This window comes from Haliaeetus albicilla, chromosome 15 (genome assembly GCF_947461875.1).
Source record: "Haliaeetus albicilla chromosome 15, bHalAlb1.1, whole genome shotgun sequence".
NCBI classification, from domain to species: Eukaryota; Metazoa; Chordata; class Aves; order Accipitriformes; family Accipitridae; genus Haliaeetus; species Haliaeetus albicilla.
The window spans coordinates 20,955,067-20,969,138 of record NC_091497.1 but is presented as its reverse complement, the minus strand read 5'-3'; the positions used below and the strand labels follow the sequence as shown (position 1 = coordinate 20,969,138).

Sequence of the window (14,072 nt, the reverse complement as noted above, 5' to 3'; positions counted from 1 at the left end):
TCATTGTAAATCCACATCTTTTTAATTTACAGTTATGTGCAAACCAGATGGGAACACAAAACCTGGTTTGTTAAATAACTTGCACAAGATATTATGCCAGGAGCTGCGCAAAAGTTGGCAGCTATGATAAAGATTTAATTAGCATGAATACAGGATAGCTGAATTTTCAGAAATGACAGAGATAAGTAGTGTAGATTATTAATACAAACAAATGCTTAAATATGCAAGATTTAAAAAAAAAATTATGATTTTCTAGTTACAAAGTGCTGCTAAAAAGTTTCAAACAGAGAACCAAAAATTGCTAGGTACTTTCAAAATCTCACCTAGATTATAAAGAAACTTGTTAAGAAGTTAAGGAACTCTAAGATAAGGAAAATTTTCTGGTATGGCACTGCCTATGGTTAAAATAATATACATAGTCACATGATGACAGAGTATCCCTTCAGAGTCCAATGCTTTTAAACCTACTAGACAGGTTTAGATCAGATGAGCCAGAAGTACTTCTCAGTTAAGTGCTTCCTGGGTCCAGCAATATTCCCATAATGTGCTGAGTTCTGTGAACACATCAGGACCTGCTTTCCGCAGAAGGAAAACTTTTTTACATAGCGTAAGAGCTATGTTGTACTTGAAATCTACCCGATTTTGATAACTTCAGACAAAGATCAGGGGTCACATTGGGGTGTGGTCCCATAGACATATTTAAATGTAGGCCACTTACTTAGGCTACTTTAATAACTATAACTAGCTTGTAAATCAACTTTACAAGCTCGAAGTCAGCTTGTCAAACTTTAGAAGCAGAAGGTTACCAATGCTCATGAAGGTCAAATTTTGTACTCTTACAAGTGAAATCAAATAGCTCACAGAAAATGAAAGAAGGGAAAATAGTAGGGAAAATAGTGAAAACAAAGTTTTGTTGCCATAGTAATTCGTATTTGTCAGGTGTCATTTAGCATGTGCTCCATCCCAATCTTCATTTTTTAGATACCTCTGTAATACCAGTGGTCACTGTTCCAATTAAGAAAATAAATTTAGAATTAAATAGAGCACCACGTATGTTCCAGAGAACTTTAGCATCATGTAACTCTTACTAAATACTGATCAAGTGAAAATAGAAAAACAAAGGTGCAGATATCATCATATAATCGAACAGTTAGTTAGCAGCAGAGTGTTTATATTCCTGAGATAAGGGCAAGATGGACATAAGGGTGGAATCTAGCCTTGCTGACATAGCACCTAAAGAAACAATTCTTCTCAAACCAATGTCTTAACTCCCCATGTCATCAAAGGTGAGAAAGGGATGCCACTGAAGGCCTCCAAAGAAGATCCTACATTTGAAAGTGCAGGTACGCAAATTAGGCCATCAGACCATATTTTTCTAGGTCAACAGCAACATAGATTTATTGACTTTTAACTGAATAGTTCTTTGTGATTCTGGGCTTGTTAGGTTAAAGAGGACAGGAGCACAAGCATGTTCAATGTCCTAATAAGACCTCTTCACTCTGCTTAAATCATCATGAACATCAAAACTTTTGCAACTCTTGATTTGCAAGTCCAAGAGATTTTAAGTTTCTCCATTTTTTGTCAAAGGAATTGCATTAATGGACAGATTTCCAACACAGCACTAAAATATCAAATAACCATGCAAAGGCATGTCTATTTCTAACATGTGAATGTTACATAAAAGCACAAATATTTGTGTACTTTCTGTATCTCATTTATTAGAACTAAAGAAGTGTAACAGGTAAAATGTAGGTATCCGAATAAATGTCAAATCAAATTTTAAGTATCTAGTGGTAAGGGAGAAATGCCTTTAAAATGAAAACAGATCATCTTCAGTCAGAAGGAGAGAAGACTCCATGCCTCTGCTAAATACCTCTATAACCAGACTAATTTTGTTACAGGCAGCAAACAAAACCTAAAATGAATAGACAATTTCAGATATCAGATATGTCTGAGATATCTCTACAATACTACAGTTCTGGCCTGCAGATTACCAGGTCTGTTCTGTGCAACTTCATTCCATTCTGTTCCGGGATTTGGCAATTTAGGTTCTGCAGAGGTAAATAAAGAAGCCTTTCAGCCTTCTTCAGATAATTTGCAGCATTTCAGTTCAAATGCTTAGATTTAGAAGTTGGAAGAACAGTCTATTCTAATTTAAGCAAGGAGTAATTTCTTCCTTGATATCTTGAGGAATGTTGCCATTAGACTACAGACTATGAAATATGAAAAATCAGAAAGCTGTGTATTCTGCATGAAAATGCTTCAACTTGAGCACTGTTTTAATACTGATTTAGAGAAGGGGAGGAGAACTGAGAAGATAAAACTGGCCACCAGCGGGCTACTGTGTTCCCAGAGCTACAACAGTTGTGTTTCTTGACTTTATGACATACCTTATAACATTTGACACCTACCCACCTTTATAATATTTATGACAGCTGTGAGTGTGCTAGAATTTTGTGTGGGTTTGTTTTTTTTTTTATATAGTTACCTTAATAACAGATGTCTCAACTCTGGATGGAGGACTCTGCACTTGTGCTGCTGCCGCCATGTTGGCGATGGTGCTAAGGTGATTCATCTGGCTCATTGCCATCGTGACAGATGCTGGAGGTAGGCTCACAGGAATTAAGGGGTGGGGCATCATCATAAAAGGAAGTTCCAATCCTGGTGGGGGAAACAAAAAAAAGGGAAATAGGTTTATGCATCTTTTTAAAACATTGGGGTTTTTTTCTCCTGATGGACAATATTCAAGTGATGAGTGACGAGATGGTACACATTGCAGGACAAAGCAGGTATATGTCAGTTCTCTTCTGGGATATGCATGGGTAAGTCACTAGCAACCATGGAGGGTTTCTAGCCACAAGGAGAGGCTATTAGACCTCTTAGTTTGGTAATATCACTGTAATGTATGATAACATTGCTAAGCAATGGCTGTTTATTATCTTTTTTAATATCTGCTGTAAGGTGCCTTAGCAATGCATTATTATGCCACTGATGCACAGGTTAGCAGTTATTTTAAGTATCAATTTTATTGTGTATGTATTTGTTCTCTATTGTCTCCGCTTCCTCTGCTTAATACTTTAAAGGAAGTATTCCAATGTTCCCCACATCTTTGATTTTTCATAGCCTATTTATATAAACACAAAATAAAGACAGGAATTGGAAAACTGCTGATGTTAGTGCTGAAAGATGTCAACCCGTACCATTTGGCAGAAGGTGGTTCTGTTGAAGAGGGTTGAGAGGATGGCTAACTGGAACATTATGCTGTCCAGGCAAGTTGGGGTGGTTAACAGAGGCCTGTGATCCTTGGGTGGGGGGAGACTGAAGTTTTTCTTTATCCCAAGAACCATCACTGCTGCCTGTGGGGAATGAATATAAATTATTTGGTTGAAGGAAGACTCCAAATTTTCAGTGTCTGAATTTGCAAGCAAGGCCAGCAATCTAACCTTTTTTGCAAGTGGCAATTTTTATTCTTTTTTTTTTTTTCTTTAATATGTGGGTTGGGGGAAGGACTTTTGGTTTGTTTGGGGTTTTTTTCACCCTAAGAAAAAGATATGTAAGGATAACTTTTTAAAGTTAACAGTTAAAACACAAACCTAAAAGTATTACAGTTGTCCTCATTCACATGAACTTTGTGTTTGATGTATATTTTACATATACTTGTGCCATTCTTAGCAAGTAAAATTATATACTGCATTTGTTTTATATGTGAGAGAATATTTTTGCCTGCAAAATGTCTAAAAAAAGAGTATTGCCTCTTATGCCAATTAAAATTTAAACTACAGTCATATTTCTTCTTGTATTTGTAAATAAATAAACATTATAGGAAGTAACTAAAATTTTAATTTATTGAGGGCACCAACATGCATGCACATGTGCTTGGCTGATGATTCTGTTTTGTATATTCAATTTTTATTTCATATTATTAATTAAAAGGTAAGGGATTATTAATCGATTCCTGCAGTCTTCTAGTACTGGAAAGGACTAATAGCAAGGAACAACGTGGACCATTAAGTGTTGAGACAAGCAATAATTCATATATTTGAGAAATACCCTTTTTCACTACTGCAAACCTCCTCATAAAAAATACCCACATAATTAAACAGAAGGATACAATTAAAGGACAATACTAAAAATTAATGTAACCATATTAATTTGCACATTTATATATAATGAAAAGTTTAAACTCTTCCAATCTGATGACTTATGTTATTCATGGTGCATATTTATGTGTAATGCTGAGACTAAGTATATGTATGTTTACACATACAAAGTAATCTATACACTCATTGTATGAGTTTATTTACCATATGCAATCAATAAACAATGTTTGAATATATTAATAAATATGTATATATGCATGCATTCTCAGCAGTATTAATATATCCATCAGCAATACATGATTGCTTCCTTTTTCATATAGAGCACAATTTCACCCTCCTGACTTTGAAAGTTTCTACTTTCAGTCAAGACCTATTTAATCTATACTCAATTTGCATATTTCTGAATGTTTTTCTATGTACATCTTACTTCTTAATGAACAACAGGGCCTGAAAAACAACAGGACTGATACCACCTCGTCCTTCCTTCAGTAGAAACGGGATTAGCACATTAGTCTTGACATTTTTTAACATCGTTTTCATGGGATGACAAAAGCACAAAAGTTGGTAGAATTCCAATTTAATTTCTCTAGATCTATTAAAAACCTGATTGTAAAAGCTGTACAACATAGTTTATAATGAAAAATACTCCATTATTGCCATGATTTTCTTTCCCTAGTTACTTCATGAAGACAGTTAAGGCTCAATATAAATTCTAACTCATTAGCTCAATACTGTCTCAATCCCAGTGTAAATTGTTCAGAAATAGGTAATGAAAATTCAGTCCAAACTCTCCCGCAATCAAACAAAGCAATTTTATGAAACAATGAAAAGAATCAATTATATGAGATACTTTTATTATTTTACAAGAAATTGTCACAACCTTTATGCAGTGTACATAGTTGAACTGGTTAATACATGATTTGAATCTCATCACCTCTGATAAGTGAACATGTTTTCTTGTATTCTGAGAACTCAGAGACTCTCAAAAAACCATGAACCTACTTTCAAACACATAGATAATTGAAGGACCTAAATCTTAGCTAGAAAAAATATTTTTTCCTTCTGATTTTATTTTCTCTAATTTTCTGCTTTTTGCCACTGTGGCATACATATTTCACTTATTTTGAGTATACTTCAAATATGACTCTGGAAATAAGAGTTAAACACAAAAAGTGAGTTAATCTCACTTAATTTTAGCCAAAATGTAGGTGTTGATACAAATTCAACAGAGAAAGACAGGTAGTTCCAAATGGTTATTCATCCTATCTTAGGGCATATGTCCATAAAATAATAAAGCCAGTTTTATGACACTTCAGGCTTCATTAAAAAACAACCACTGAAATTCATAGAATCATAGAATCATTCAGGTTGGAAAAGACCTTTAAGATCATGGAGTCCAACTGTTAACCTAGCCCTGCCAAGTCCACCACTAAACCATGTCCCTAAGCACCATGTCTACATGTCTTTTAAATACCTCCAGGGATGGTGACTCAACCTCTTCTCTGGGCAGCGTGTTCCAATGCTTGACCATCTTTTTGGTGAAGTTTTTTCCTAATATCCAAACTAAACCTCCCCTCATGCAACTTAAGGCCGTTTCCTCTTGTCCTGTCACTTGTTACTTGGGAGAAGAAACTGACCCCCCACCTCGCTACAACCCCCTTTCAGGTAGTTGTAGAGAGCGATAAGGTCTCCCCTCAGCCTCCTTTTCTCCAGGATAAACAACCCCAGTTCCCTCAGCTGCTCCTCTTAAGACTTGTTCTTTAGGCCCTTCACCAGCTTCATTGCTCTTTGGACACGCTCCAGCACCTCAGTGTCTTTCTGTAGTGAGGGGCCCAAAACTGAACACAGGACTCGAGGTGCGGCCTCACCAGTGCCGAGTACAGGGGAACAATCACCTCCCTGCTCCTGCCGGCCACACTATTTCTGATACAGGCCAGGATGCCGTTGGCCTTCTTGGCCACCTGGGCACACCGCTGGCTCATATTCAGCCGGCTGTCAACCAGCACACCCAGGTCCTTTTCCGCCAGGCAGCTTTCCAGCCACTCTTACCCAAGCCTGTAGCGTCGTGTGGGGTTATTGTGACCCACGGGCAGGAGCTGGCACTTGGCCTTGTTGAACCTCATACAATTGGCCTTGGCCCATCGATCCAGCCTGTCCAGATCCCTCTGTAGAGCCTGCCTACCCTCAAGCAGATCAACACTCCCGCCCAACTTGGTGTTGTCTGCAAACTTACTGAGGGTGCACTCGATCCCCTCATCCAGATCACTGATAAAGTTATTAAACAGAACTGGCCCCAATACTTGTGACTGGATGCCAGCTGCATTTAACTTCATTCACCACAACTCTTTGGGCCTGGCCATCCAGCCAATTTTTTACCCAGCAAAGAGTATACCCATCCAAGCCATGAGCAGCCAGTTTCTCCAGGAGAATGCTGTGGGAAATGATGTCAAAGGCTTTACTAATGTCCAGGTAAACAACATCCACAGCCTCTCCCTCATCCACTAAGCAGATCACCTTGTCACAGAAGGAGATCAGGTCAGTCAAGCAGGACCTGCCTTTCATAAACCCATGCTGACTGGGCCTGATCACCTGGTTGTCCTGTACATGGCCATGTAATGGCACTCAAGATTATCCACGCCATAACCTTCCCTGGCACCGAGGTCAGACTGACAGGCCTGTAGTTCCCCGGATCCTCCTTCTGGCTGTTCTTGTAGACAGGCATCACGTTTGCTAACTTCCAGTCAACTGGGACCTCCCCAGTTAGCCAGGACTGCTGATAAATGATGGAAAGTGGCTTGGAGCGCACTTCCACCAGCTCCCTCGGCACCCTTGGGTGGATCCTGTCTGGCCCCATAGACTTGTGTGTGTCTGAGTGGTGTAGCAGGTCACTAAGCATTTCCCCTTAGATTATGGGGGTTTCATTCTGCTCCCTGTCCCCGTCTTTCAGCTCAGGGGGCTGGGCACCCCAAGAACAACTGGTCTTACCATTAAAGACTGAGGCAAAGAAGGCATGAAGTGCCTCAGCCTTTTCCTCATCCTTTGTCACTATGTTTCCCCCTGCATCCAATAAAGGATGGAGGTTCTCCTTAGCCCTTCTTTTGTTGCTAATGTATTTATTCAATCATTTTTTATTGTCTTTTACAGCAGTAGTAAGATTAAGTTCTAGCTAGGCTTTGGCCTTTCTAATTTTCTCCCTGCATAACCGCATGACATCCTTGTAGTCCTCCTGAGTTGCCTGCCCCTTCTTCCAAAGGTCATAAACTCCTTTTTTTCCCTGAGTTCCACCCAAAACTCTCTGTTCAGCCAGGGCAGTCCCCTGCTGGCTCATCTTTCAGCACATGGGGGTGACCTGCTCCTACGCCTTTAAGATTTCCTTCTTGAAGAATGTCCAGCCTTCCTGGACTCCTTTGCCCTTCAGGACTGCCTCCCGAGCGACTCTGTCAACCAGGCTCCTAAAGAGGCCAAGGTCTGCCCTCCAGAAGTCCAAGGTGGCAGTTCTGCTGACCCCCCTCCTTACTTCTCCAGGAACTGAAAACTCTATTATTTCATGATTGCTGTGCCCAAGACGGCCTCTAACCTCCATAAGTCCTTCTCTGTTTGCAAACAACAGGTCCAGCGGGGCGCCTTCCCTGGATGGCTCACTCACTAGCTGTGTCAGAAAGTTATCTTCCACACACTCCAAGAACCTCCTAGACTGTTTCCTCTCTGCTGTACTGCATTTCCAGCAGACATCTGGCAAGTTCAAGTCCCCCATAAGAACAAGGTCTAGCAATTTTGAGACTTCTCCCAGCTGCTTATAGAGTATTTTGTCTGCCTCTTCATCCTGGTTGGGTGGTCTGTAACAGACTCCCACCATGATATCTGCCTTGTTGGCCTTCCCCCTGATTCTTACCCATAAACACTCAACCCTATCATAACCATCATTAAGCTCCAGATAGTCAAAACACTCGCTAACATACAGGGCTGCCCCACCGCCTCTCCTTCCTTGCCTATCCCTTCAGAAGAGTTTATAGCCAGCCATTGCAGCACTCCAGTTGCGCGAGTCATCTCACCGTGTTTCCGCGGTGGCAACTATATCATGCTTTTCCCACTGCACAATGGCTCCCAGCTCCTCCTGGTTTTTGCTGATGCTGCATGCATTGGTGTAGATGCACTTCAGCTGGGATATTGATCCCACCACCTTTTGGGGGGGAGAAGCTCTAATTCCTACGTGACCATTCTCAGGCACTTCCGTGGTTTCTAACACACCAATAACCCTTGTGTCTTTGCTGCTGTATGGATCTCCATCCGCTTTCTCCACTGAGACGGCAGACTGAAGGACCTCACATAGCACACCATCCCTCAAACATTGGCATGCTGCCCCCAGGCTTATCTCTAGTGAGCCTGGTTTTATCCCTTTCCCCCTTCATATATATAAACGAATACACATAATGCATAAATATATATTAGTAATTATATGAATATTTGTTAATATTATAAGCAAGGCAGATGTTTGCATTTTATAGGGCTGGTGAATTCCCAGTAATAAGATATTTTCCGTATTTATTAGCAAGGTCATCTACAGTACAGTTAATTTCATGTTACACACTGATGTTCGATATGGAGATGGAGTCAATTCTGCTGTGACCCTTCCTAACCTGGTCACAGAATTTTGCACGGTCAGTCATAGATCGCCAATTATGGCACTGCTTATGTGGCTCAGAAATTACAGCTTTTCTAAATCAGTACCCCCTTCTGCCTCAAAATTACAGTGTCTATTGTTTTAGAGTGGTATTGAACCAAATAACAAATTGGAAGAGAGGATACAAGCTTCAGAAAGCTAAGTATCGAGGCTTGCATTTAGGCAGTGACAGATTCTTTAATACTTGTAGTCTGGCATCGTCTGTCAAGATTTGTTTACAAGGAAAATGATTCATAGACAGAATGCAATCCATAACATTAGAAACCACTTCCAAACTACAGGCTGTTGCACTCCTGAACACTTTAAGTGGACAGACACAGATACAAATAGTCTTGGCCATTTGCTGTGTTTTTCTTATGTTAGTTAAGCTGAGCAATTTTCCTCTTAGAGGAAATAGTTATTTTCATTAATGTCAAAGCGAAATAAGTGTTATTCCTTAGACACTATTCACCGTCTGCACAACAAAGTGCAAGCTACCAGTTCTGTCACTTTTTACATTTGATTTTGATTTAATGCGTACAGTGGTTTCAAAGAGTATTAAAAATCTGTTGCCTTCTTCCTCTCCACTTGTTGCCCTGCTGGAGGCTTATGTTTTTCCAGTTTCCATCAGTGGTTGTCAAGTCTTTGTAATAGGATTAAAAGCTTGGACACCTGATATCCCTGGGTGCTGCAGTTCACCCTCATAAAAGCTGTTTGCTTTAAATTGAGAGAAAATCAGTTTTTAGTGGCATAATTAATTAAATTATGCAAAGTGTTCCAGATTCAGCATAACACTTTCTGAAGCAGCAATTGGAAGCTCTACATTGCATTCAAACTGCATTTCAATTGATGCTGCACTAGGCTGACCATAGAGTAGCATTTTCAAGGCTTTCAAGCACAAGGGATCCAATTTTGAAATGCAAATGCTTAATGTTGAGTGCTCAAACCCCATACATGTGCACTTGAATAGGCAATTTGGTAGCCAACTACGTATTTCATGTGTGATAGTGCTAATACAAGCACTCAAAAAATTGAAATAGAAGTTCCAAATATAAGTACATGTGCTTAAGAACTGGGCTCAGATTGTCTCATATTTACTCATCATGGACAACTGATGGAATAAAAATGACAATACATTTTTGTAATTTAAAAGGCAGACTACAGAATTCAGTGTTTTCCCCATCACTAACATTTCAGCACATATTTTCCATAATGTGAGTTACCTTCTCCCATAATCAGTGGTTACACAACGAACCATTATTTGTACACTGAAGTGGGTCTGTAAAAGCCTGATGCCTGGATTATTTGTATTCATTAGTAGCACAATTAGGTAGCTAAGGATGGTAATAATAAATGAAAACAATTCTGGACTAGAAGGTAATGCAGCCAAGAAAAAGAAAATGAAGCAGAAAACTGTACAATGTCAGGCTCGCAAACAAACTCTGATCTAAACGTACCAGACTCATTTTTACAATCACATCTCTTATTTGCTTACTCCTTTTCCTTTCTCATTCTGTCCCCATTAGGATTCTGTTTGCCTAAATTTAGGTTCTGACAATACGAGCTGAGCAGTTTAGTTGCCCTGATAGTCAACAAGGATCTTGCCAACAGGCTCTGTGGGAGATAGACCTATCTTTGGTCAGCTGAATCTGAATCTCCTGGTTCCAGGGACTACAGTGACCCTTCTCCCAGACTCAACTCAATGGCCTAAACACACACCACATGAGATGGCCAAAATAATTTGAGCCATGTCTTACAGGGTTGGTGAGTACAACACAGCACCTGCAGCAGACCCCATGGCTATCTGGAGATGTAGATCAGGCAGGATACTCAAGGGTATCTAAGATAGTAGCATATTTCTATGTCTAGGCAACTAAGCCAAACCTTTCTTGATTATAGGTGGATTTTGGAAATTAAAATTAGGCTATCTGCCAGGCCCACAGGTCTTCCCATTCCTTTCATGTGGAAAATTTGGAAATTTTATGGCATCCCAGAGACCACTTCAAGCTTGTCTTTAGGCAAGTGAATCCCAGTCCTCGCTCAGGGATGGTTTCAGGTACTATTACATACACAAACAATATCACATAGCAAAACCACAAAAGAGAACCTGAGTTTCTACTAGCAAACCACTACTTTTTTTTTCTTTTTGTGTGCTACTGACCTTTAAGTCCCCTAATCTTGCTGTTATCTTCTGTGTTTGCTGAAACAATTTGTATCACAGCAACAATTACCAAACAAAGCATCAGTATCAGCTGTGTTGTCTCATTTTTCTTAAGTGGACTATTCACTATCTAGGCTATTTATGTCCACTGGAAAATATGCATAATCAGTGTGCTAAAAATTGGTAATCTTAGCATCCTAACAGTGAGAAAACCTCTTCATATAACTGTCCAAATCAAATCGTGCTGCTTTAGACTTCGAATTGCTATAAATTTGTGATTCCATTTTTGTATAATTCAGTCTCCTAAAATCAGCTGTAGTATATATCTGCAATATATGAGTGTTGTGAGACTGTATAAAGGACAGATAAAGACACTTTTGTAAGAAAGACCTCTATGTTACTGCTACATCATTAAAAGCAAAATTATCTTTGCCATATGTAAACAGTATCTGTCTCATATTATTGATACTTTAAAAAAAAATAAATATTACTACCTCTTCTGAGATCACAAAGTGATCAGGAGAGTAAGTACTATGACATAGGAAAACAATAAGTTTCCCAAGACTTCTCTGGAACACTGTGCATTCTGCTCTATATAAGGATTTTTCTTTTCTTTTTTTCCCCCTCACAAAGCCTTGTCTTGTTATTTTCTGGTTATATAATCAAGCTTATGCTCTTAAATAGGCCATGAGCAATGCGGCCTGATAATTGAAAGTTTTTATAATTTTCTCTAACATAGTGGGCTTACGGGTCTGGTTTTGGAGTTCTGCTATTGTCATGATGGAGCACAGATAGGTATAACAAATTCTGAGAAAAAAAAAAAAAAAGACTATTCTTTGATAAACCTTTTCCCATAGAAATACATTAAGGAGAAGCCAAGACAACCTTTGTAATCACATACAGTTTCTTCTTTGCAGACAATAGCAATCAGAAAAACAGGTTTTAGCCTCAGTCATGTTGACTGCTTCATTCACTGTCTTAATTTTACTGCATAAGTTTTTCTTGGCAATGGCAGAGAAATGATAACTGCACTTTGCACTGTAAGCCATATTTGTACCCACTTTACTCACCCGTTCCATTTTTATGTTCTAATAAATAAAAACCGCAGTACAAACTGGTAATTCCAGGAAATAAGATGGAATTCTACATGCTGAATAACAGAGTATATGCTTAATCATGAATCAGAAAATACTGAAAGTATATAAACTAATAAGTGAAAGAATTTCTTTTTACAGTGACAATGAATCCCATGGAATATATATGTTATATTTTATACTAATCCTTCATTATTTCACCAAAAAGATTAACACAGGAAAAGCTTTTTTAAAATTCAATTTAATGAATAATGAAACTGTCCAACACAAGTCAAAGCTCAGCAACTCAGTTACAGGCTGTGTGACATTTACCTAAAAATAGATTTTCCATTTGTCTCCTTTCACAAATACCTAACTCGTCCTCATTTCATAGCTAATATAGAGTTTATTTTTATGGTTACATGATTTTATAAGATAAGAGTGCAATTTAGACATGTAAAAGTAAATTTGTGACATCATCAAGAAATAAAAAATTAGATGCAGTTGTATGCATTGTATTCAGGAGAATAATAACTGGACAACATTTTACTGGCACACCTGGGCAAAAATGTTAGCTTCAGAGCAGAAAGCTAGAATTACAGCTAGTCCCTTGATGTAGTTTTTATAATATGAAGACTAATGAGCTATCAGAAGTCAACCAAAATCAGCAGAAAACTACATTTTCTTTATCTCTCTTTCAACATGATGAACATCACAAATTATTTAGTGAACATCTCGCTTACAGTTGTATGTGCTTATTTATAAAAATTTCCCATTTAATAGAACATTAATATATTACTATATATTTTCATTGTATTTAATTGTGTATATGAATATTTTCTGTATGCTTAGGGAACACGTAAGACAGAATATGCCTGGCTGAGTAGTATATAACTTCATGTTTAGAACATTTTCTGGGAAATAGGGATATACGTTGTTTTAGCATAAGATGCCCTGTTGCTTCAGTTTATAAAGAAAGAAGTTATCCTCATTCAATTTGTTGCTCCATATAATCAGTATAACAGGCTTAGTATAATAGGCTTTGTTTTTAGTACAGTGGCAACTAAACCAGACAGATCCAGAAACTTGTCCAAGGAGAAAGATGCAGGTTTGAGCTTCTGAGTGACAGCACTGTGGTTCAGGCCTATGGGCAAGTGCCCAAGCTTTGCCAAAAATAGGAATTTGGATGGGAGTTTGTGCTTAACCTGGTCTGATGTAGACAATTCTTCAGTTGGTGTAGACCGCGACTTTGGACCCTTACTACCCCTAGACTGAGTTTTACAGCATCTAATTCTACATTAGCAGTGCTCAAAACCAAAAAAAGCCAACCAAAGCAATACACCATATATTTAATCAGTAACTTGTCTTCCTCCTTTTCTTTATCTTTACTAAAGAATTATCTCAAATGACCCAAAAAGTTTTAAAAAATAGTAACCTAATTACTGTCCCTTTAATTCAAAAAGAAAAATCCTGCAGATTTATCAGTACAGCTGATAGTCCTGTAATACAATAACCCAGCAGGAAAAAATAGTAGAAAATCCTCAGTAAAAATACTGCAGTGCAAAAAGTATGCATAGATAAAGTGCATAAAGTGAGAACCCAAAGTTTCCTAATGTCTTCTGTAAATAGAAAGACACATACCATTAGTTTGACCACACTTTGCCCCACCTGTTTCAGTTATGTTACAATACAGAAAAATAAGAGATGCAAGATACATTGGGCTTAAAGCATTGACATTAAAAGCGAGAAGGCCTCTGTAAACTCATGTTCAGTCTATTCAGAAGAAGATGCCCCTGGGATAAAAATGCAGACCAGGGAGGTTGACATATTACAAGTAATCATGTTTATTGATGATTTAAAAAAAATAAATTGCTGAACTAAAGACGAATATTTCAATTTCCAGCACAAACGCTGCACAAACTCTTAACAGTACATGGGTTCTAAAAGGTTGCACATAGAATACTTCCTTAAACATTATTCTTCAGATTTTTACTCATGGATTTTTTTTAGTTGTTTTCTTAGAAAACAAGGCTAAATTACCAAAAATCAGTCCTCATTAATAAACAGATTAATATCAG

General features: G+C 38.2%; 1 protein-coding gene across 6 annotated transcripts in view; it reads right to left on the bottom strand.

Annotated features, from left to right (window-relative positions):
* Positions 1 to 14,072, bottom strand: part of DACH1 (dachshund family transcription factor 1) — a 366,010-nt gene that overhangs the window by 115,523 nt on the left and 236,415 nt on the right. For 3 of the 6 annotated variants that reach the window (XM_069802587.1, XM_069802585.1, XM_069802586.1), the window contains exons 4-5: positions 3,201 to 3,356; positions 2,489 to 2,661 (exon numbers count right to left, since the gene is read on the bottom strand). In XM_069802587.1, the coding sequence (XP_069658688.1) occupies positions 2,489 to 2,661; positions 3,201 to 3,356 (329 nt within the window). The remainder of the gene's footprint in view (positions 1 to 2,488; positions 2,662 to 3,200; positions 3,357 to 14,072) is intronic. The other 3 variants (XM_069802588.1, XM_069802590.1, XM_069802589.1) reach the window with 1 other exon arrangement.